The sequence below is a fragment of the Platalea leucorodia genome (assembly GCF_965183815.1).
Source record: "Platalea leucorodia genome assembly, chromosome: 6".
Classification (NCBI taxonomy): Eukaryota; Metazoa; Chordata; class Aves; order Pelecaniformes; family Threskiornithidae; genus Platalea; species Platalea leucorodia.
Window position 1 is genome coordinate 34,258,669 of NC_138828.1, and position 26,076 is coordinate 34,284,744.

General features: G+C 41.9%; 1 protein-coding gene across 2 annotated transcripts in view; it reads right to left on the minus strand.

Annotated features, from left to right (window-relative positions):
• Positions 1 to 2,275: 2,275 nt before the first annotated feature.
• GRID2 (glutamate ionotropic receptor delta type subunit 2) overlaps positions 2,276 to 26,076 on the minus strand; it is a gene marked incomplete at both ends in the record, with an annotated part of 735,869 nt that continues 712,068 nt past the window's right edge. For both annotated transcript variants that reach the window (XM_082316173.1, XM_082316172.1), the window contains 2 exons: positions 2,276 to 2,698; positions 6,809 to 7,049. In XM_082316173.1, the coding sequence (XP_082172299.1) occupies positions 2,276 to 2,698; positions 6,809 to 7,049 (664 nt within the window). The remainder of the gene's footprint in view (positions 2,699 to 6,808; positions 7,050 to 26,076) is intronic.

A 26,076-nucleotide genomic window follows, 5' to 3' on the forward strand; every position in this document is an offset into this window, starting at 1 on the left:
TTAAACAGGAGGAAACACAGGTTTAGAAAACAATTTTATTAGACAAATTATTTAGACAAATTATACACAGAAAGCTCTGCCACTTGTAACTGAGGCCTCCAAAAAGTGTTTTGTGTATCTGTATAATAGGCAACACATCAAAATAGGCCTATTTTAAATATCGTACATGGTTAACATTTTTTTTTTTAATAGCTAAAATCACTGCAACATCTGGTATGTCCCTACGTAGCTTGTTGGAAAGAAATTTTCTTTTTTTTTTTTTTGTTTTACTCAGAAGTGTGGATGAGTTCATGAATGGTACAAGGGGGAAGCAAGTTGTGCATGCTTTTAGACACTTGCTACCCTGGAAACAAAATGGCCTTTTGCACGATAAGAATTCGTTCTGCCTTACACAGTAGACAATATTTGAAGATTTAGTACAAAAACAGTGACAGTACAAGATGCTCCCCCAGAACAGAATTAGCATCAAAATAGAATAGATCTGAAGAATATACCTTTTAATTTATCCTAAAGCAAATCACATAGGCTGATTCCTATTAATCCTAGCCAAAGAATGAGTTAGGTTAAAATAAGTGTATGGTTGCATTAAAAACAAAACCAAACCAAAAAACTCACAGGATAAACTGCTTGCTTTCTACTTAACTGCATTTTTAGTTTTAAGGATTACAAATTGAAAGCTCTTCCTACGTTTCTAACAGGTAACAGTGTTACTTTAAAAAGCTGGTGCCAAAGTGGGCACTGGTTTTGCTCTCACTGCTGTTCTTTCTCTTGTTCTATACAGTTGGCACTAATGTAAAAAATACATAGCTCCTCTAAATCTAACTTAACATATAAAGGGTTAAAATGAGCGCCTGTTGATATTTTTTTTTCCTTAGAACAATACGTGATTATAATTAAGGCCACATCTGTATTTATTTCGCGAGGGCTTTTTTTTTTTTTTTCTCCACTAACACCATTATTGTATCGATCAACTGTACTGATTCGGAAAATAATTTATTAACCTTTGATCTACGTTTAAACTTCTCTAGAGCTATATTAGTTGTTCATGAACGTGGTTACCTAAGAGAGAGTTCCATTTGTCTAATTAATTAAAAGTAAAATTATCAAGGTTAGCGTTATAGAATACTCAATAGCCAATGCAAAACCTAACCAAAGGAGTTACATCTAGGTACAAAGGTCAAATTGCCCTGGATGTTCTAATAAAAAAGTATAAAATATGCTCTGTTGGCAAACGATGCAAGTCAGAATAACATTAAAGCAACCTGTCTTTTCTAAATGAAAAGACCCCCTGCACTGTACATCTTTCCTGTATACAACACATTTTTACTAAAGCTTTATTAAATGAATTGCAATAGCAACGGCTGCCATTTTATAGCTATATATACATGTATATATATATACATACCTGTGTGTATATATGTATATATATATATGTATGAGATACTAATTTATTTAACACAACAGAGGCTTCTGCCATATGATACAGTTTACTGTACATAAGAAAAACTTTTAACACTGTACAATCACATAAAGGTCATATGCACTGTTGCAGTGCAAAAGTAGATTTAACTGTAGTCTTTACTGGCATAGTAATGGCTTTTTGTAATCCTACAAAATTGCATTCTTGTATTATGGGGCCTGAATGGTCTTCTAACTTAATTTGTTTTGCTTTCCTTTTTTTCCTTTTTTTTCCTTTTTTGCCTTTTTTTAAATTTTTCGGTTTTTTAAACTGCAGGGTTTGCCTTTGGTCCACAGTTAAAAGGACACACAGCAGTGGAGCGCTGACTGGATGCAGCAGAATACATGAAAAGGATTTAAGTTATTGCAATTATAGTAAAAAAAGGCGGTGGGGGAGGAGGAGCGAATGCCCTTCTGTAAAGTAATCCTCAAAGTTTTTCTATGCATGAATTGCTGCACGTTTCCTATATTTAAAGTATATGAAAAGCCTGAAGTAACCAAAACCTAATGTGGTGATAAACCAAAGAATAAGTGATTCAAGTAGTAAAGAGAATAAGGGGAGACAGAGGAGACCAGACCGAGAAAGCAGAGAAGAGGAGGAGGAAGAGTTGTTACTAATAATCCTGATTCTTAAATAAAAGGAAAGAAAAAAAAAAAAAAGAAGAACAGAAAATAACCCCCAAACAAAAAAAAACCTTCAAAAACAAAAAGTAAGGAAAAGAAAAAAGGTTACATCCATGTTAGTCCCACAATATTACAGCTGCTCCTTGCAAAGGGAGTCCTAAAAAAGAAACAGTGAAGAAACTTGGTCTGATGCTCAGATGGAGGTGCCTCGGTCTGGGTCACTACCGATATTCAGCCCCAGAGTAGGAGTTGGTTGGTAAGGGATAGATGACATTGTTTTGATGGGGCTTCTGAAAAAGCCACCGTTGGGTGCCCTGTGCCTGAAAGGGCCAGTTCGGTGCTCGGGCACGCTGCCGAAGGAGAAACCCGAAGCAGCTTTAGCAGACAGTGTGCGGCTCAGAGTCTGGATCTGTTCTGGTATGAAGGTGGTTGTGGTGATGTGAGTGTTTCTGAAGTCACTGATTTGCTCCAGTGCCTGACGTGTGGGTAAAGTGTCAATGTCCAGCGGGGTCAAGTCAATCGACGAGGTGGAGAACTGTTTATGGGGACTGTCATCATCTGTGCAGAGGCTGTTCACACGCCTGTGGAGGTGCTCCAGGTCGATCTCCTTGTCGTCCTGGGGAATGAGAAAAACAAGAAGCACTGCTCACCATCACCATTTGTGTTGGGTTGAAGCTTCACAGTACGATCCGAACTGCTCGGGAAGCCCAACACACAATTAACTACAGCTGGCAGATAGCTGACGGCATCTCTGAACGTCACCAGCAAACACCCCCAACTGCCTGAAGCTGGGTGGGCTAAGCCAAACCGAGGCAGACCCTTACACCACAGCTACCTTCAAACCCTGAATCCGAACAATAAACCTCCAAGCGCTACCAGTTGGTTTCCGTCAGGAAAAGCTAAGCTCGGAGCTAGGTGGGTTGGACTAGCAACAGCTGAATAACTGTAAACTTTGTGCCATGAAAGCAAAGCATAATCTCAACTGCCTGGGATGATGCCAGTTCTTCAACTCTGCCATGAGGACTAAGTTTGAATGTCAACATGGGAGGCCCTGAGGGATCAGGTTGCCGTCTCTGTCATCCTCTCAGGGCTTCAGGGAGGGCTAAAAACATCTCAGGTTGCTTTTTGCCTTTGTAATGTAAATTGCGGCATAGAAAAGCTGAACTTCCAGACAAAAATCCAAGCACTGGTGACTCATGGACATCACACAGAAAGGAGTACACCAGGCAATTTTGGGTTACAATGCCAAAAGAGGGATTCCTTCTCCCCTTACCTACAAAGAAGCAATTCCATCTATTCTGATGGAATTACAGTCTTGTGGGTGAGAAGAAGAGAAGGTGGCCTGGGGTATTTATTATAATATATCTTCCCTCCTCTTACCTCTGTTCCTTTTCCTTCTTAAATCTCTCCTCCCAGAGAACTCAGTTAAAAGGGTTGGTTTGTTATAATCAAGAATTTAAATGCACAGAAGTGAAAAAAAGAGGAGAAAGTCCTGGGTGACACAATAAATCACCTGTATTGTATTGTACATAGGTATTTTTACTGAACTGCAAAGCTTAATTCAAAGCCGCATTAAGTTTACATGTACAGGGGTATTCCCTCAGGCTAGGCAGCGCAGCTCATTCAGGACAAAAATGGATTTCAACTAACCTTAAAATTTACCTTAATCTCTGTGAAATCTACTGGCTCTTCCAGGCCACTAGAAATATCTCACACTCTAGGACCTCACAGAGGATAATTAGGCAGCTGATAGATGTGCACTGATGACTTCCAGCCTTGATTACTGCAATTCAATGACTGGCTTGATCCAGAGCTCCCTGAATCAATGGCAAAACTCCTAGTATACCGAATAGGCTTGAGATCCCTTCTTTGCCTAGGAATGAAGTCAAGCACTCTGAAAAAGTCCACACCTAGAACAAACTGCAGGAGTTCATCTACTTAGCAAAACGGATCACCGAATATTTGCACTGGTACCACGCTGAAAACAGATCCTGACTGGAAGGAGACTGAGAGGCCAGCTCCCCTCTGGAATTTTACTCTCCGAGGGCAGGGACAGGGAGACAAACTGGGGGGAAAAGGGGCAGGGAACAGGGCATCAGGGATCTCCCAGGGACTGGACGATCGCTGACCACAGAGGCTTTGGTTTGAGCTCATCACGGGAGGGAAAAAATGCAGTGCTCGTTTCTTGGACTTAGCTTTCTGTCTATAGTTTATTCACATGTGGACATAGACATGGATGCACATGACAACCACACAGGTGACACCAAAACCAAACGCATTCACCAGACACTCTCTCCTAAAAACTTTGGAGCTGCGTACCGATGCAGGAGAACTGGGGCCACATCGGAAGCTAAAGAAATACACAGAGGCTCCATTAGCACGTGCAAGTCATGACTATGTCTCTGAGGGAGAGTCCTAAATATTTTTCCTTTTTTTTTTCCCAGTTGTTTTTGTTTGGTTGGTTCTTTTTGTTTGTTTGTTTAATTTTGAAAAAGCATACAAACACTTTGTAATTTAAAATGCCAATCAGGAAATGATTGGAATTTCATCACTTCTGAGCCTCTATAAGTTACTCAAAATAGTCCTCTCTCTTCTCTTACAGAGATGCATTTGGGGCTAGGGTCAGACCAGTGAAAATATGTAAGCGGTGATAATCTCCCATGCTTAGCCCACAACCCGATCTCCACCCAATCGATACACCAAAATGAGACCCACTCACAGTAAGATTGTGCATATCTCCATAAAATGATCTTTCCTCTTCTCTCTTGTGTGATCAGTAGTGAAATATTCAGCAGTTTTCACATTTAAATTATCATCAGGCTTCAGAGTCAACATCCCATTGAGATTACTGGGGCGGTTCATACTTCTCTCAGAGCTACCGTTTAAGGCTGTCTGCAGACTCAGGCAGACATCATTGAATGGATTACTTCTGGTACGCGACCGAAATGTTATCTTCGCAACCATAAGACAATTTTTTTCAGTATAAATGCTTGCATTCTGGAGCACAAGATGGCAGCCACCAGGAAAAAGGGTTGGCTTGCTGACCACAAACTGGCCCAATCTGACCCCCGACTCTGGACTAGTGGCCTGGAAGAGCCAATGGATGTCATGGAAGCTAAAATGAATTTTAAGAAAGTTAGTTAAGATGTATTTCTTTGCTGAATGACCCCCACATCCAGGATAGTGGGGACATTCAGCACATACGTCCACGTTAAACTCAGTTTTGAGCCAAGCTTTTCAATTTAGTGTGGAGATGCAATTGTAAATGCTAAGCTAATGACCACATAACAAAGATCAAGGAGGCCAAATTATACCATTTGTGGAAAGTATACACTTGAATTTCTCTGCATTTGAAAATTGAAATAGGAAATTTTATAGTTATATAAAATATCCGTGTTGTTTTTTTCTTTTCCTTTGTTATTTATTTTCATGTTTTGCACCAGATAAATATGAAGTATGAAGTTCTGAAAGTTTAGGTAAACAACAATAAAGTAAATTTTAGGTTTTTAAAATAATTTACCAGTTGAAACTATATGGTTTCCATTCCTGAGAAACCCAATTTAAAGACTAGAGATTCTTTTTTTTTTCTTTTAATAATGGTCCGGTCCAGATCTTGAACAACAAAAAAAAGCTTGGGAATTAAAACAGGCAAGAAAAGATTAAATGTATTCTAACATCAGTGCCAATGCTGTCTAATTAGGTAGTGTAATTAATCCTGCCTGATTACACAGCATTAGATTAGCAGGAACACACACAACGGAGAAACTGCAGAGAAAGTGAGACCACTGCACACAAATTAATAGCAATATCCCACAAGCTACACAGATGTGTCTATGCTACACAGATAGAAAAGCTATAATTGATAGTGCTACATTAAAGCTCATATTTAGGTTCAGCTTTGGGCATTGCTGCCAAGTATACTTTAATAACTTTTTTTTCCTAATGTTTTTCTAGTATTTTGTAGAGCTAAAGACTTAATTATGAGGGTAAGAAATTTGTTGTGAGACCGCATAAGGCTCGGATGGCTGGTAAAGGGACAGGTAGATTGCCACGGGAAGGAAAGCATTACACATGCAGGTGTAAAAGCAAACTCATCTCTGGTGTAAAATAATATATCTCCCCGTGTTCTCCATCCAAGATTTTCTGAAACAAGTCTGTAGTAGATTTCAGAAATAAGTCTGGCCCGAATCTGAAAATTCTAATGTACTTTTGCTTCCCTGGACTTCAGATAAATAACGAGAACTGAAGTTCATGGAAGTCTCAAGAGGTTAACATTTCTGAAAATGGGGACAGGCTTATTTAAGAAGCTAATTGCTGATTAAAGGGCTAAACTAAAAATCTGTTTTGAAAGACTCAGCCACTGAGCTTAGGGGACATATTTTTCAAGAAGCAGCCAAGAAACTTTTGAACTCACTGGTGAGAATTAGCTCTCACCAATGGGAACTAAATATTGATGTATTAATAATGTACTATTCCACAAGTAACAGTTGTGTTTTACTCAGAATAGTTGCATATTTATACATCATCAATATACATCTTTTTTCATTCAAGCTTTTCCAGCAAGAATAGCTAAAGAGATTTTGAGGAACAGCATTTACCTTAAACAATCAGGAAGCTAAGGAAATGTCTCTGAATTTGATTTCCCACCCTCTCTAATGCTAGAAAGTCAAGGCAGCAATCTTTAGGGTGCATGAAAATTCCCCAGGAGAAATGGAGGGTCTAATACCTCTTTTGATGGAACCCGGGAGCCTTTCCTTTTATTCCACCACGTTTCCAACATTGCAATGAAACAGGATAGGACAATCCCAGCAGCGAGGATGCAGAAAACACCTGCAAAACTTTTTATGTCCAGGGCACCTCCTTTCTGTTTGGTATCCACAGATGAGTAAAGGTCACATTGACCATTCTTCGGCCACCACTTATGCTTCAGTATGTCCATGTCACCGTTCTGCTGCAGCTCCAAAATCCTTGAGGAGAAAGCACAGAGTCAGGGGTTACAGTGGGGCAGCGGAGGTGGCAGCTGAGAGCGCAAGGATGTAATCCAACTGCTTGCAGCCTTCCCATGTGTCTCGGAAAGCCAAGCAGCTGATGAATCCTGATGGGCTGATTTAGCCAGAAAAGAAAGCCAGAATATGGGGCTGCCTGTAAGACTGAGCATATGGATATCTATGCGCCACTCTAGATACAGGAAAGCACATACAAGTCTCTTTCTCCTTCTGAGACCCTTAATGAAAATGCTTTGCTTAATATACCGTATTTTCTTAACTGTCTTTCACTACAGACTATGTCAATTGACTTTTGTAGTGCATTAGGTATTTGACAATACATATTTTGCATTTTAATTGCTGAAGAAGACACATTTCAATAAAAAAAAATACAGTTCAGATGTACCACAGTGTACATGTTACCTTATTGTAAACTGATCTTTAGCAGGTTACCTACTTGCTGCTTTGGAGAGAGAGCAGAACCATATCAGTTGCAGTCAGTAAAGACTTGAACGAATCTTACTCAATGGGAGTGTGTGACCTGCTGGTAGGTGATTTCCACAGGAAGGTTCTTTGCTGTGGAATTCACTCATCCTTGCACCTACGTACCCAGCCCACCGCCAAAGATTTACTGGACAGTTTGCAAGGCCAACATATTTAGCTACACTTCCTGTGGGATGAATAGTTCAAGGAATGAGAATTTTGTTTGGAGTGTTTTTTTAAAAACATCCAGAAGTGACTAGAGTAGCAGCTGGGTGCATCTGGTTACCCAAAATAAAAAATTCAACAATTACACTTAAAAAGTATAAAACAGGGGGAATGTTTTCCTTAGTGTAATAAATTTGTTTTTCGTTTCAGTGTTGGAAAGCAAACAATTACTTGTGCAATCATTTGACACAGCATGCAAAAAATCCAAGTGCATACAAACCAGCAGAGGTCTGGGATGCTGCTACCAGAGACTGTACTGCACCGAAGGAGGAGGAAAAGCTGTCCCACCGACTCTGGGCTACCAAAACAGCTCAATGCAGTGGTCTACCTCAACCTCAGAAAAATACAGTATTATGAACAGGAATTTGAATGCACCTCGGAAGCACAGGGCAACTGCTCTATACAGAGATCATTCAATCTCTAATGCCAATTGATCAGGGTAGGCATATCAATGAAGCCACTAAATTTTCTACAGCACATCCGAATGACCATATACTTACGCTGTAGTCCTACCAGGAATGGGAGACTTCAGGCAGCCACCAGTGGCTTAAATCCCAGCACAGCTCTGGTGCGAGTTTCTGCTTCCTACCTACGCGTGCATCCCATGGCTGAGATCCCGACCTGTTCAGAGGGGAACTGCTTGTCCACCTCTGTGCTGTACCAAAGGGAACAGTACCCTTGAGGAACATATTGCAGGTGATACGTGCGGCTTTGGAGATGCCAGAATCACCTTGTTTGCATAGCTTTGTGTTTATAAGAATTGGGACAAATTCTGTGCAATGCCTGCTGACAGTACATTGCTGAAGGTCCAGCCCTGGAGAACGGCGAACAAGGTCAGAATTGCCTGGGCTATATTTTGAATTGTCCAGGCTATATTTTGAATTGTCCCAAATCCAACACCAACTTAGAGAAGCCCCATCCTGAAGCTTCCTGAGGGGGCAGGGATAAGTCAAGGACAGGAGGACTCTGTTCTGTTGCAAGAGACAGAATAGCTGTTATGAGACATCCGTGTTCAGAGGAGCTTTGGAGGCATGGGGACCATATGCAGGATTGCTGTCATTGCTGCCTATTGGGAGCGTGTAGAGAAGCTGGAGCCAGACCCAGTGACAGGAAGAGATGCAACTGGGACAAACTGGAACATGAGCAATTCTGACTAGATAAAAGGAAAATGGGAGAGGTCAAAGACTGAAACAGAGAATTTGTGATATCTTCATCCTTGGTGATACTCAGAGGCTCACTGGGCAAGGCCCAGTGCAACCTGACCTAACTGGACCTGCTTCGAGCAGAGGGCTGGGCTGGAGACCTCCGGAGGTCCTTTCCCACCATAATTACTCCTCTGTGACTGCCAACACAGGCCATACGCTACTCTCTATCATGGCATACAGTGCTTACAGACATAACTCACCATAATTCTGGTTCTCACTGCCCTAGCACCCTGCATGAGGACTTACGTGAGTATTTTGGCCCAAATATCCCAGTCTGTCAGGCTAGCAGGAGCAGCAGACAGTTGGCATAAACAGAACCTTTTTGTATAAATTTTTGCGGAGTAATAGAAGATTAATTTTCAATGCCCAATCCAAACATTTGGCATATGTGTTTTTATATTTAGAAATTACTGTACTATCTACACAAGGCAGTAACAGAACAATATTGTGGGGCTTATTTCTTCCAGCAGCAGCTCTAATCCCTGAGCAGGGCTATTTTCTCTCTTTTATTCAGTCAGTAATAGAACGAACCATCCAAATGATTGCTCTGTTCTCATTAATTAAATGATTCTTCACTTGTCAGTATAATTCCTGATTACACAAGACATCTTTTCAACAATAGGCATTTGCATAAAGACACTGAACTTTAGCTTGTTCCTTAACAGAGATTTATTCCTAATTGTACTCCTGCTAATTATTGGCAATTTCCTTTATGGATGTAATATATAAGTTCAATTATTTAAAGGAAAACATAAAAAAGAAGCTGAAACCAGGGATAGTAATTGTATCATTACATGGAAAAGCTTGAGAAATTCAAAGCTTATAATGAAGCCTTGTAAAACTGCAGCTGAAAACAGATGTTGAGAGATAAACTACATATCAAGAGAAATTATAAGAGCACGAATATCTAACTATATTGACTTCATACAGAGAAAAAGGGAGATCCTGCTTGTATTAGACTTAGTAAACACTTGGTTTCTGAACTCACCCATTTGTGAAACCAAAATAATAGTTAACATATTAAGAAGATTTAACACTACCATCCTGTTCCTAGTTATGCAACTTGCTCTTTTTTGTAGCACATTTTCAGAAATGCAAATCGTACTTTTATTGAAATTCCGTGAAAAACAACAGGCGTGAGGGGAGGTTTCTTGCAGGCGTGCGCAGCAGGCAGGCAGTGCCGTCCTTGGCTGCTGCAGGAGCTTCCCACACGATGGCACTCTTTCCATAAAAATACGTGCTGGTGCTGCGGCTCCTGGGGGGTGCCCTTACACAATCTAATCAGGTACCTGTTGGGTGGCAGGCACTACAATCAGTTTGATATTTGATTTTCAAATTTAATAAATGACTAAAATAATAATGCATTAACTAAATGCTCGGAATGATAATGATGCACTAAATGCTATCATTCCAGCAAGTGCCTCTTCTCACAAGTCCCAGATTTTTACAACTGAACTTTTCCTCAACAGTCTCGGCTCCTTCGAGCCTGCTGTATTGGCATGGAGTAGAACTGCAACGCATAAGCCAGTAGTAAGAGTGGTGGAAAGTAATAAGTAGGGCGCACGAGTTCCTGCTGTTTTGAAATATCATAGTCTTAAAAAGCTTACAAAAGAAGCCTATATATTGAAATAATCTGATTTGTCTGAAAAACATGACCTTTAAAACTTGCTTATGGACAGAGTGCAGGTCTTAATACTCTGGCAGGCAAAGTGTTACAGTAACATTTTTCAAGACAATGACATAAAGTTATTAAGCTGCACAAAAGAAAATGTCTGCATGCACTTTAACTAATTTGGTCCTGAATTCACAGTGCCAAGTGATGTCTAGTGGATATAAGCACAGAAAACTAAACTGTCTGTGGTTTCCAAATCTGACAGGGATGTGAACAAATCCTACTGAATCTATGGGAATAGGGCTGGATTCAGCTTGGTAACTACATATGTTGCTGGCAGTGAAATGTAATTACTCCTGCAAAATACCCACAGATAAAAAAACCCCCAACTTATTATGATAGCAAGGTGTCACAAATGCTACAAAATTGAGATATCTGTGACAACAGTTTTTTTGATCTTGTTTTATTCTTCCTATCAGTAGCGAGCAAGAGACGCGACAGACCATTTACACTGAGGTCAGAAACACCAATGCATGGTCTGAGATGTCGAAGGTTATAGAATATCAGCTTCCTGCACCAGGAATGTGTTATTCAGAGGGATAACTTCACCATCGGCACTGACGAGAAAGAGGAGATGATGAGGTGCTACTCTGGCTCTAGTCTCCAGGATCAGGCTGCTGCAGAGAGGAGGTGCACAGAGCCATGCAACAAATGGCCACTGTTGAAAGGGGGAGAAAAAGTAAACAAATAAATAATAAAAAAAAGCTATTTGTGTACGTCAGTGGGCGGCACCTTGGGGGCCTGAGCCAAAGTCCCAGCCCTTGTGCCGATGCATAGCTTGCACGGGTCGTGTTTGGGAGTGCTTCGTGCCTGCAGATGGGGCCACGTGGTTGAAAGAGCTCAAGTAACTTCTCCAGTGGCTAGCCAAGAGTCAAACTCCTCAGGCAAAAGCTCCATACAGGCGCTTTTCTAACAAAAATCTGGCACCAAGTCTTTGTAGAATTTAGTTCCCCTCTCGTAAAACAAGATATAAAGTAAGCTGATTTGTGACCATCCTTCAGTTATCAAAGTAGACAGGTAGGAACCCACAAGGATGTTTTTTTTTTTTGTTTCAGTGAAGCAACTGCCTAAATCTTTCTTATTCACAGCAATAACTGGAGTGATGCCAGCTCCTATTGCATCTCCTTGAGCAGGCTTTAGGTATTGGCAAAGCAGGCCCCCCTCTCAGCAGCACAGCGGCTTTCGCAGGTGCCACCTGCAAGGCTGGCTCAGGGCTTCGGTGCAGCAGCGGAATGGCTGCTGCCCGGCCCGGCTTGCTGCCTCCTGCCTGGGGTAGAGGCAGCCCCAGCCATGGGGAGGGAAACAGGGAATAACGATGGAGACAGGCAAGTAGGAGGCTCTCAGGGGTCCTTTTAACCTCCTCCCCCGCCGGTGGCACCTCATTGTCTCACTGAGACCTGATGAGTTTTCATTGTTTTGACCTTATCTTTGGGGCCTTGCGGGAGACGCAGGTTGATGCTCAAAGCCTTGACTTTGATGCTCTCTCCAGTACCAACAAATATTGTCATTCCCCAGCTGCCCAACAAATCACGTTTGCATCGTATTACAGCCACGGACCATTATGAAGCTGCTGAGGAGAGAGAAGGTTGTATCTGTATTCACCTACAGGAGGCAAATATTCCTGTGTGATTTTGTCGTGCTCAAACACACGGAATAAAGAGATAGGGAATGGTCAGACATAAAACTTGGAAGTGTTCAGAGAACTGGTGGGAAGATTTTCATCCAGAAATGGCTGCTTGCCTGGCACCAGCTGCCCTACCTAGTTAGCCATCCCCAGACCTAAACCTGGAATTAAAAAGGGCACCAGATCATTGAAAAATACAGCCCAGAGGTGAAGGAGGTGTGGGAAGGTGTAGGGCAGAAGTAGCTGTCCCAAGGTGAAAGAAAGAGGGGAGCAGTGCCAGTGCCTGCTCCCAAGTGGACCGAGGAGATGCTAGGAGATCTTGCAAGATGACCAAAGCACCTGGAGGCAGAGAGATCATTGCTATTCCAGTCCTTCCTTCCACTACAGATCTTGATATCTGTGAACAAAAATGCTGGTTTTGAAGAGACTGTTTTCTGATTTTCTGTGTGGGGTTGTGGTTTTTTGTGTGTTTTTTTTTTTTGTTGTTTGTTTTTTTTAAGCCAGCGTTTTAATGAGCTGCCAATCACAGGCTCCATGAGAGGAAGTTTTTCACGCCAGCCAAATGCAGCTTGGGCTGCCAGGTCAGACGAAGCCGCACTCCCTCACCACCCGTTCCCACCACTTAACCCAGCAAAAGAGTGCCCTTGGGTCCAGCTGCAAAGCCTGTTTTCTGGCAGTGACCCCAACCAGATTTAAACACAACTAACTTGTGCCCCATGAGGGCAGGCAGGTGGTCGCCTTCCGATCTGCCCTTCAGCAGTGCTCGGCATCAAGCTGCTGCCACTAGGAAGTCAGTGTACAGAAACAAGGATAAGCATCTCGCCTTCTAGATAGGATAGAAGCAGCAGTAGTAAACCAGACCTGCTGTTCAGCATTAAGGATTTGCATATCAAACAATATTAAAAGACAGAAAGCAGCTGACCTTCTGTTTTGCTCAACAATAAACCATTAGCTTCAGAAGATGCAGCTATGACTTGGATCCCATAAATTAGTATCACTTTCTTCAAATTAGTGAACTACTTTTTACTTAAATCTGTTAAATTTATGTGGACGCTCTCTCTCAAATACAGAAGGCTAAACTTAAATGAAACAGCATCTCCAGTAATAAGAAATGAGATATTAATTATATTTATTACACAACTGTGGTGGAATTTTATAAGGACAGCTCTATAATAGTTTTATTCAAGCCGCACAGTAACAACTCAGAAATCTAGATAAGGACAAAAATCAAATTATTGAAGATCTTCTGCTTACTTTTAATATGGAAAAAGTTGAGGTGAGCTTAACTGGCCCTTCACCATGCAGGTCTTTCCTGCTCAGGAGAACGCAGCGATAAAAGTATTAGTACCCATTTATAAATCCCAAATGACATGAGAATATCTACAGACAGTTGCATAAATATCATGAGTTCATTAAGCTCAGTGCTGTTACGGTAAACACCAAATTAATTCATTACGGCGAGTCATGGTATGCCGTCAACCTTATTAAAACAAAGACATGTACTTTCAAGGTATATTGGTTCCTATGCACTACCTGTATTCCAGTCCTCTTTTAGAAAATTACTTGAAAAATGACAGTTACTAAGCTTTATAAAAGATTCAGTACTTTATGGCCACATGAATGCCTGGAGCCTAATTTTCCTTTTGCTTTCGTTACCATAAACCAAAAGCAAGTCCATGCAGGTGAAGGCAGGGACAGCTCATGGAGTCTGCAGAAGAACGAAGCAGACTTTGATGCGCTCCCCACAACCAGGACAGCTCTGCACTGCCTCTCCTCCGTTTGCACCGGGAAAGGCTCTCTCGCTAGCTGCCATGCTTCCAACATCATCTCTGAGATCCAAAGATCAGCTGTGATGTTACACGTGATTGCCATGGAATGGAGACAGCGCTCCTTCCTAAAATTACACTTTCTTCAAACTGCCCCCTACAATAATGCTTGTGCAACACCAGAGGCAGTCATAAATGACATTTTAACTATATGGGGAGACAGTATGATTACACACGTACAACTTGAGGACTTGAATCGCAGGTCTCAAGCTGCATGTAAGCAAATCAGAAGCTTTTTTCGGAGCCGAAATAATTGATGATTTTACACAAAATCATGAAACCTCAATGTCCAAAGTCAGTGGGAGTTTCATCATTAACATACAGACAGCAGAGACCAATATAGAGCACACTTGGGAACCCAACCCTTCTGGTTAGGTTGTGACAAAAGTGGCATTTTTATGCATCAGTACAGGATACCTGGATTAGCCAAAAATGGAAAGCTTGGAAAGTGCCCTTTCAGTCACCACGTACTTCTTAGACGTCTTCTCCCCAAAATCTCACCCGACCAGACATTTCCTCCAGTGTCAACTGTCCCCTGCCTGAGAAGCCCTGTGGTTAACAAGCCATGTAAAGAACTACTCTCCTGCTTAGCAGGAGAAAGCAAACTATTGAAAAAAGTACTTTAGTTTGACTTTGTTATTGTTTTTTTTCAAGAGTGAGATGCAAATGGACACTTATTTAGCTCAATTGCTATTTAACCTAGTTCATTCTCAGATTTTTTTGAACACCAGTTGTGTAAATTTGCGTAAATTAAACACCAAAAATTTTCATTACGAAAATACCAAAATGAAATATTAAGATGTTTGTCTTTTCTTTTAAGGAAAAAAAAAATATATATTTTTTTAAATTAGATCATAAGGAATAACTTTAATTAAGTTGTTTAGACCATCTGCTGATGTCCTATGAGAAGGATAAATAAATGAGGAGTTCACTGAACCTGACCTAGCACTGAATGAATATGCAAGCCTCATCATCAGCTAAGAAGCAATTACATGAGAAATCAAATTACTAACATGATTAATCTTAAGAGTTGTGGTGACTACTGAACTTTAATTTTTATATATTGTATATGTTTATGCTACCTTTAAAAGTCAAGCACTCATTACAGCTATGACAATATGGTCTTTGCTAATATCAAAGTTGGGCTCCAATGAATTGATAACAGGCAGAATGAAAGCAAGGCAAAATGACGGAAGGGAGCTGAAAAGGAAAAGACAGCAAGTCCCACAGAGACCCAGCGCAGATCTGCAGTCAGAAAGGGAACACCTTGGGTGGTCTTTGAAAATGTCAGCATCATCCTTAAGCACACTGTGATATTTGGGTTATTGGGTGCAGGAAAAGATCTTTCATTTTACTGTAAGAATCTGGAAATGATCATCGTTGCTTGGAGTCACGCTTCAGGCAGCGCAAAGCCTCATTCTTATACAAACTACCTACATCCACGTTTTGAGAAACAGAAGACACATCAGTCACATTAAGTGCTGTTAACTGACAGTCCAGAGCAGCTCATTTTTAAAGTAAGATATCTAGGTGGGACTTGCATATTTGACATTTATTTGCTATTTACATAAGCAAAGATAACAAAATATGTAGCTGATGATTCTCTCAGTTTTTTAAACTTTGACCAGTGCTTTTTTTTAAGCCCTTAAAAACGAAAACAAAATCCTTCAAAATTTTCTTTTAGATAGTGTTTAAATGAATGATTTACATAGCTTGATTTAAATATCATCATTTGGATTATAAAGAACCAAAATCAATAGTTTAAAGCTATCTCCAAGGTGAACGGAGTTGTTGATAGAATAGGAGAAGCTAGACAGATATATACAGAGTCTGAAGATCAAATCACAGTTATATGCTTTGTGTCTGAAATTTGACATTTAAAACTATCTCAAAGACTTTATCTCCTAGGTACTTGGTTACAGTAGTGAAAGCTTCCCAGATCCATTCCCATCCAGGGTTTTAAACACATTGGGGTTTGAAACCAGTACTTCTGAACATGAACACTGCACTAACCAACCTTATAGATTAATGCTATACTGAGCAGAACCCTCTCCAAACAGTCATTTGGACACTGAAAGTGAAAATGTTTAAGGTATCCCATCCAATATATTAGTGCTTCAAAATGTAATTCATTATTTGGATTTGTTCTCCCAAACAAAAGCATTTCATAGAAGAACTATTCTAGAGACACCTCCAAAATGTATTCTTTCTTTAAAGCCCTTCTCAAATCATACTAATGAATACTCTTTACATACACACAGCGGTACAGTGGCTATCTGGGGAAGCCTAAGGAATTGCCACAATTCTGCCTAGGAAATTATGAGAGCCCCTGCCAAAATTACAGGAGGCACTGAAGAGTGAATTCGACCATCCTTAAAAAAAAAATTAAGATTTCTTACACTACATCTCGCAGTTTGAGAAATGCTACTCCTGCTGTTCAGGCTAAACGTGTGTCAAACCACACTTTTGACACAAGCCTGGCCCAAGTTACAAATAGATCTGCCTGAGATAGGTGCCCCTGGAAATATTGCCTAGGGCACCTCGGCTGGTCTGGGGCTAGCTCTGCCTACTTTCCCTTCCAAGGTGCATCAGGTAAGCCTTCCTCAAAGACACATGAGATCATAAATTTCTCCAGCTTGATGAGCATTCAGATCTTTTAACCTCGCTGGGCATAGAAGGAAATGATGAAAGATAAAGTAGTACCACTTTGCCAGCAAAGAAGCTGCCTGACTGCTGTGCTACACTCAATCTGTGTGCAGCCCTAACTGATGTGCTACTGCTGCCTTTTGTAACCATGTTGCTCTTATGTGTGGGGAGATAAGCTAGGAATTGGTCCAGTCCCTCTTCTTCGCCAGATTTAGCAATTACCTTCAATAATGCACCGGTGTGCCAGACTGCCGACCCTGTGTATGTAGGTTCTCTGCCAACAGGAGACAGGACAGCTTACTGGCAGATTTTGAAGACAGACCATCTTTCAGTATCCTCACAGGACTACCAGCGATAGAGAGGTAAAGCAGCCTGGCTCAGAAACCCTGCTAGCTACTGGGGATTCCAAAAGTTAATAATTGATGGTTTATTGCCCACCTTCCACTGCAGTATGTGTCCTGAGGGGCTGCAGTCTACTTTGCATGATAGGTATCAGGGCTTTAAGCAACATAGTGTTTACTGGCAGATCACGCTACAGGAGATTTTCATATTACAGAGAAGTGCCTTGATAAGAACCGAGTGCCATTCAATCTAGATAACAATCTGTGGGAGGACCAAGTGTTTATTCTGTTAATAAAGGCATCTCCCTGGTAATGCTGCAGTTTTTCAAGAGCTGCAGCCAGCTAGCTTGGCTGTATTCTTCTCTCCCAAATGTTGCCTAATCAGGTCCTCTGGTCCCTTCTGCATTACAATAAGCAAGGGCTGAACCTGTTCACGTGTGCAATGGAATTTTTTTTGGCCTCTGCATTTTCGTGCCTTGGAACAAGGCAGTGCAATCCAGACCTACCATTACTTTTGCTGCTGGAGGAAGCAGAGCAGAAGGAATTGGCATGAGCATCTGAAGCTTTGCATTTCACCTCATACCTTTTTTCCTCAAAGCTAGGCCCATATTATTCACACAAACTTGAGGGATGCCTGTTCCATCCAAAACAAATCTGTTAGGCAAAATATACACACAGCAAAGCCACTAGCATACCTAAATCTTCTGTCAGAAGTTTCAGCCTAGGCAGAAACAGGAGGAAATAACTACTTTGCTTTGCAACTCATCCATCCAGGTCAGAACTGAGACTTTTCCATAGAACAAGAAGAGTAAATAAGAGAGTAAGGGTAAGTAGAGTAGGAGTAAGCTCCTGTCACCTGCAAGACCATTCCCTTCTTACGACCTATATTTCTAATATTTCATATTGAAGTGTCCAATGATTACATTCAACAGCAAATGTACATAAGCATAAGTTAGAAATAATAGGAGGAAAAGTTTCAAGGAGTAAATTCACTCTTAATTTTTAAATTGAATGTTTAAAGAATAAAAAAGAAATCAGCTTCCTGACAGAGCAATAGTACGGGCTGATTTTTTTTTAACTCCTGAATGATTTTAAAGCATTTGACATTTCGTAACAAAATTTAGTGATTTTCATGAAGAATTCTACCTTCTTTCACTGTGTATCTTGGTTATCAAAGTCCACATGGTTAAACTAAGCAATTTTATGACATTCTATTCTTAACAGTAAACACCACAATTTCAGTATTTAGTTCTTCAGTCTGAGAGCCCCTAATTGTTTCTCAGTGTTTGGGAAGTTTCAGTGGTTTGAGAGAGGTCCCCCCTCCCCAGTCGATTGATAACTGACCTGAAGATTATACTCCATTCAGCTCAGGGGAATAGGAGACATACGAACCATAAGCTTGCATAGCAATGACAGCACAGATCATTTGTATCCTAGAAGTGTTTTACAGCTTGACCAACCAAATCTGCAATTAACAGAGACGCCTTGAAGCAAAAATCTTTCATAGTCAGCCAGATTGGACAATGGGCACACTTAGCCTCTGTTATTGTACCTACTGTCACTTCTTTTACAAAATGATTAATCCCACCTGCAGTTATGCAATTTCTACCATCCAAATCTCAGAGGAGTAACCTTGGGAGCACTAACTGAACCTTCCCCTCCTTCTCCCCTTCCTCCCTGTCCAGTAGGCACAGCCCACGGAGCAGCTTCCCACAGGGGCCGCTGGGCTGGGCTTGCTCACGCTCTCGTGACACCACACCAAGGCAGACTGGCATGGTTCACTACTACTGACAGAAAGCAATACCAGGGTTTGCCGTGTAACATTATAAAACGTAACCCATTATTTTCCTGTGCTTTGTGCCAGATAAACTGTGGCCAAAAGAAGTAACCCCAGAAATAAAACACAAGGCACTCCCGGGTGCTATTTGATCAACTCCTCTCTGCAGAATGACAATGGCTTTGTAGGGATTTTAACAATTTTATAGTGTAGGTCAAAACCAAGCGACTTGGCACTGAGATTCAATTTGGATAAGCCGGTGAGCCTGCTCAGATGATCTGTGCATCTCTTTTTCAAGATCAAGGGCATGAGGTCAAATTCTGCAGCTTCCTTTTGACAGCACAGACAAGCGAGCTCCTCCTTTCTGCCAGCAGAGGCAGATCTGAGGGTGGGACGAGGGCTCCTGTTGCTGCCCTGCTGCATGTTGCTCAGGTCAGAGCACAGGGCAGGTTTGGTGACAACCAGGTCCCATCAGAGAGTCTCCCTAGCAAGATCCACTGCACTCAAAAGTAGAGTTTGGAGGAGAGACATAAGAGAAAGAGAGCCATATAAAAAAAATAAAGTCTCCCAAGTTTAGAGGAAGAATCGAGACTATCCTGACTTCTTTTGAAAAGCTGTCTGGCAGGAGAGATGGGAACTCGAATGGCAGGATATTCCCAACCCTAATTTCCCAATTCCAGAAAGTAAAAGTTTATCTGTGGGAGAGCAAAGGAGGATATTAACAGGTTCTTATTTTTACCCAGCCAGTTCACCTTTCTCTACCTCTGTGTCATACTGAAAATTAGGATTCCACCGAATGGCCCTGTCGCCATGCTGCAAATTCACAGCTGCAGAAGATGACGCACAGTAAATCACTGTCCTCTCACTGAGAGCTACCATAAATAATGCCACAGGAGTTCTCCCCCTGCAACCAGCAGCTGCCTGCAACTGCTGGGAGCAGAGCTGTAACGCAGCCCCCAGGTAGGGAATGGAGAGAAGGTAAAACAGAACAGTCTGAAAAATAAGATCCTGGCATTTATCATCACAGTAACTTGTAAGCCTTTCAAAATATTTGTCTCTTCTCTCCCACAGGAGACTTTCTATAAGCAAGTTGTCATAACTGCAGACAAATTTCAGGAACACGCTATGTTAATTTTCTAAAAGTACCTAATCTTAAAAGTATTTTCATTAACAGCAAGTATCACTCTGCTTTTACAGAGGAGAAAGCTGAGGCAGAGACTGTGAAGCAGGCACAGCGAAATCAAACCTCAGGTGAGTGGTGGAAGCAGTGGCTGAACCTGGTCCCTACTCTCTCTGTTCCCTTTTGTAGAGGGTATATTTATTTGTTTTCCTAAGAGGAGAGGTGAAAAAAGAGAAGGCAAGGAAAAAGAGCAGTCTGGCAGGCTACATGACAGGTGGAAAAGGCCAAAGACGTGAAAGTGTATTAGCCATGACTTCTCGAGCAAGCAATTGGCTGACTCTATTGCTCAGCCTCTACATCAATGACAGCTTTCGAAGGCTTGTGCTGCAGCGCAGCCTCTCTCTTGCTGGTCGTAGGCGTTTCCTGAGCACAGGCACAGCCCCAGGGCTACCGGCAGGGCCCAGCTCTGGGCAGGCTCGGCCCAGAGGGGAACCCCAAGGCAACGGGCTCCAGCAGAGCTGGAAGGGACATGGCCCTCATGGCAGCTGGGCAGTACTGCAGCCCTTCTCCAGCTCTGACAGGATTAGAGCAGCACCAGTGGCCAGGGACATAAGGGAGTGATGGAAGAAGGGACTGAGTTCCTTCTCCACATTCCCAGAAAAGCTGTAACATTTCCCAGCTCTTTACAGCACCACTTGGCACCCTGAAGCTCTGCACCATTCAGACCTTGCGTAACATGCTGTCCTTAACTACAATTTCTTCACCTAATTTGGGTCAGATCTTGCAAATACCCGGAGACAAGCTCCAGGGGATACTTCTCTCCCTGGGACCACTTGACTGAAGAGAGAGATCAAGGATATGTATTGCAGTACATCTCATGGACATTGCCTGCAGCTGGGGGTAAATAGCTAAAAACCTAAGGTAATCTCAGATTCATTCCTCTCATGCTTGGCAAAAAGTAGGAGCAGGGGCTTTTTGCAGTGCACTCATGCTGCTCTAAGTTTCATATAACTATGATCAACTATATAAAACAGTTTTAATTGGGATTTTGCTAATCACCAAGCATCTGGCTAAAGTTTCCCTTGAATATTCTTCTAGCCAGCATGGAGGGAAAGTGGATTTTCCAGAGTTCTGTAAATACCTTTTTTTAATAAAAATGTACCCAACCTCTGAGAATTGGTTAAAAAAAAAAAAAAAAAAAAAAGACCCCAGGAACATTCAGTAATGGCTCTGATTGACTGTGGAGATAGTGATGCTAGAGGGAGCTTTCCATGGAGATTGCTATATGGATATTTAGGGCTGAGCAGATTCCAATAAGTTTTTTTTTGTTTAGACTAGTTTCTAATTCTGATTTCATTTATAAACTAAGATAACTTTTTTCTTCCTTTCCAATCCTCCCTTTTTGGTTGGGCATCAGGTCAAATTGGATATTCTGGCCAAATTTCTCAGAGAGAAAGATACACAGGCAGAATGTAGGCAAACTGGACGCCTACCCTGTTTGCCCAATTCAAAGCAAGGACTAGAATCCTTTATAATGGGGATCTCCTTTATAATGGGGATTATCAGGTAGAAAAGAGAAGTCATGCAAGAGACAGTGATAAGAGACTCCTGCCCCTGCAAGTAAATCTCTTGTTTAGGAAGCTACTGCAGGGTGCAGGAAAATCAGATACAGAACCTGCCTGTATTAAGGAGATCTGTAAGCCTCTGGAAAAAACAGATACCAAAGCTTAGGTTTCTCCTTATTTTCCCCCTCTCTGAATCAGATTTTTTGCTTTCCAGCCAACTCTTCCAAAAACTAGTATTAAATACCCAGCACAGCATTTCTCTGTTGGAGAGGACCACCTTCAGCTGTATTGCTCTTGGACCAGAGCCTGCAGTAGCCACTCATCACTCTCTCTGGCACAGGGAGGACCTGGATGTGAAAAGGAAAAGCTCATCCACACTGCCTGCTCAAGAAAAGCTCTTTATACTGGTTAGAAAGATTACTGAGGGCTGGCAGCAGCACTGACTACTTTTCAGAAGTCAGAGCAAACCCTCTGCCTCCTGACACCTACCTTCTCTCCATTCCCATCTCTTAGGATGAGCAGAGCGCTGCAGCCAGAGACATCCCAACCAGCAACACATTGAGCACAAGGCCATGCCTACACTGTGGGAATGAACCAACAGGTTGCCCAAGGAGCCTCTAATCACAGGCTGTGTCTTTTTATTATGTAATTCCAATTACAGGTGAATGGGATCAAAGAAAAGGGAACCAGCTGCAGGATAGGGCAGCAGAGATTTTGCCCTTGCTGGAAACAGAAGCCTGCACAGCAAGGCAGCCACTAGCATAACAGGGGTGGGAGGCGTATTTTGTTTTAATGCCACTGCTGGCAGAGGGGAAAGCCAGGCCAGGCAGCCCAGCACCGAAAGTTTTGCAGGCAAAAAGATACTCATACTGGCTAATTCTCTTCTTACACCTGTTTTACTTTAGAGCAGTAACACTGACAAAACAGTTGGTTCTTGTTCACATCTACAAGAGGGATCAGGTTTCTTTTCCTGATAGATGAGCTCCTTAAGACTGTGCACATATTTGCAAACTGAATTAATATTTAACATGATACACTATGGATTTTTTAAACTTATTTTTAGTGCAAGCTTTGAGTTTAACCAGGTTTCAGGTGAAACCCTTTAGAGTTAAGAATGAAGTTCAGAGTTACTGCTTGCTTGTTGTTTCTTTTTCTTAAATAAATAAAGCAAAGAATAAATCCCATGTGAAGATTCGCCAGCTGATGGGGGGTTTCAGCAGAAAAAGAGATTCACATTTAATTTTAAAATATTTTGGGGGACATGCTATATTTTCAGGTTTCTCTTTTGTAATTTTTGATCATAGGACGTGAACCTGTTTTGCATTTGGCAGTATAACCTGTCTTCCCAGCCCTGTGCGTGGCCCTGGGGCTAGGAAGAGACTTGACCGGATAAGTGGCCACATTACAGTGGCTTCTGGGATGCATCGGCCTTGTTTACCTGCTTAGATTTTGAAGTCAGGGGCAGAAGGGCTCAGCTTGCAAGGGAGAGATTTAAGATCACAAGGTTGCTTGAAGTCTTATATCCAGAAAACACATGGAGAAACTTCCATGCTTCTTGGACACACTGATCCTTTGCATCAGCAGCATGTCCAACTCCTGTAAGAGTCTTTTCCCTAAAGTACAAGCTGAGAAAGGCCAGTGAAAATTTCAGGTTTGCATTTTGTTAGCTGTTCACTGCTTGCAGTCTTCCTTGCTATGGGGGAGAACTGCCACAGCGTCACTCTAAGATGCTTAAAAACCAGAGAGGAAAATGAAAGATACATTTCCTTTTCTTTAAATGTATCCCTCTTGAAAAGCTAATATCTGTTTTTTGGGGCTCCAATTCACAACTTTGGGGTGTGCAGTGCTTTAGACCTTCACTATTTCTCTTCAGCCTGCAAATGAGGGGATGCAATACACTCCCATTGACCTCATAATATTACTTTACTTCTGCTTTATAGATCACAGATTAAAAAGGCGGCAAAATAGGTCACATGCAAACCTAAGAAAGATTAGAGGATAAAGGGTTATGAGCTGAGGCTGAGACAAGCGATTGTACATTTAGGAAAGAGAGGTGGAGATGGGGCATGAGTGGAGACTGTAAATACCTGACAGGTAGCAGCACAGCCAAGGGGAGGTGATTAGGCTGGCAGAAATAATTGGGTGGCTGAAGCTGAGACAGCACATTTAACTGAGGCCACCTACAACAGGGGAAGGAAATCCCAGTGGGGGACAGGGACCTGTGGCACTAACCCTGGCGAAGTCCCCCTTAGCTGCAGGGAGATGTCCCCAGGCTGGGAGGGTCAGTGTACTAAGGAGGCATGGTGCTGGCAGAGTTAATGGCAAATCTCTCCCCAACCAGGGCCCACAGCCCCGTGGGCATTTAGTGCCTAATTCTCTGTCAAGGAGATTTTGACCTTGTGTGCCTTGTGGGAGCTGCTCTCTGCAACTAAAGGTTTAGCAGAGGGGACGGAGTGGTCAAGCTGATTGACCTCATTTGCCTGGAGAGGGACTGGTGACAACATGGGTAAGTAGCCAAGGAAAGTAAATGGGCTAATTTTATAGTGTCCCTGCCTTCTATCTCAGTAAATCATGTATGAGGGCTTTTATGATAGTCTGATAAAAGACAAAGTTACCTGGTAAGTGGCACTGGAGAGACAGGTGCTTGTGTGCTCCATAGAGACATGGGAAAATGGCACAAAGCTTGTTAGTCATGGGGCCTTAAAATGTAATGAATTTAATTTCTTTTCATACTGACACACAGTTTATAACATCAATACATTATCGCCCAAGCTGAGAATTTCACGCAATGTTTTCCAAAGCAGCTAAATAACACCAACATCTCAGGATTTTGCAAAAATAGACCATAGGTTTGGGCAATTTTACCTTTCTTGCCACATTATAAACAGTGGCAGTAAAGGTCCACCCAGTCCATCTCTAACCACCAGGACAAGCCCTGCCCATCACTAAATCCCTATGGAATTTTCCCTTGTATGACTGCATCTTAGATACAACTATATTCATGACATATCGACTCTATCTTGTATGTCACTATATTGCAGCAATATCCTGGTGGAGTGCCAGCAGGTTTGGGGAATGCCAGCACGTCAAAAGGGGTGCAACTAGACCACAAGGAGCACATGTTGCAACATTTTCTCATGTGCAGATGCTGTTCAAAGAGAGATGAACATTTCTCACACTACTGCTTTTTGCCTTAGTATGATACAAGATCTCAATGCGGGCACTGAAACCACCAGACACACGTACACAGCCGTGTTAGAGCAGGGTAGCAGGCAAATTCCATCATCTTTATGGAGCATGCAATACCACATATGGCAGTCAAGCAGCAAAGTTATTTTTCCTCTTGTAATTACTTACCACAGCACTTCTTAACCTGGACAGCGCTGTCGCCTTCCCCATCCTGCCCTGTTGAAATGCTACAAACAGCAAATGAGGCATGGAGCCCCCACCTCACCTCAGGAGCCATCAAGTATGATAAGGTACAAAAAGCTCTTAATTAGGCTACCATGGTTTAGAAAAGTGATTTATACGGAAGCATGCATGAAGCTTTTGAGAGGCGCTGAGAGAGGTCCCTGTCTCGTAGTGCTCGTACAACACGAGCTCCAGGTCAATACTGACCTTGACAGAACATACAGGACGACTCCCCAGCTCCCTCTTGGTTACAAGGGGCAGGTGGGAAGAGCAGCCATATGAAGCTGTACTTACAGTGCCAGATTTTCCTCCAACATACAGTACCCACCATGCAGAGATAAGCGTGATGCAGCCATAGCTATGTCGCTTAGCTCAATGCCTTTATGGTTTGCATCTGATAAGATGCTAGTCCAGAAAAGGTCCCCAGCACAGCCACTTCATTAAGAATGGAGACCATGGCCTTTCAAACGTGGAGTCTTTCTTATTCACTAGATTATTATCTATTCCCACTGGGCTAAGTTAAGCAAAAACATCCCTCAGCTGACTCATTTCAGCAGCCAGCAGTTGCTCAGTTTTTCTTATTAGCACCTTGTAAAAGATTTCTCAACATGTTTAATTTCAAAAACTTAATAGTGGAAAAGAAAAAAACTAGCTAGAAAAATGAGATAAAAGACAACTATAGAAAAAATCATTATCTTAATTACAGAGCAGCTTTGTCCTCTAATGGGAAGGTAATTTTTTCACAAGACAGCATTGCTCTAATGGAGGGTGCAGTTTAAATAGGACCACAGTTGCACACTGCACTAAACTTCTAATCCCTCACAACTTGTATTTGCTGCATTTCAGAATTGTACTAGTGGATAAAAAACACTCATTTTTTTTCCCCAGGATTGCAGATTCATTTTGTAGAGCTCCCCTGCTATGGAACTAAATAACTCATGATATTCAACAAAGTCAATCAATAGCAATGGACGTTATGCTCAGTGGGTTTTTAGGGTTTTTGGTTGGTTGCTTGCTTTTTTTTTTTTTCCATGGCAAGCATTGCTCTCTCTTCTCTGCAAATACAACAGACAAACTTGCAGAGGTGGAAAACCTGATGCTCTGTCTTCTGCCC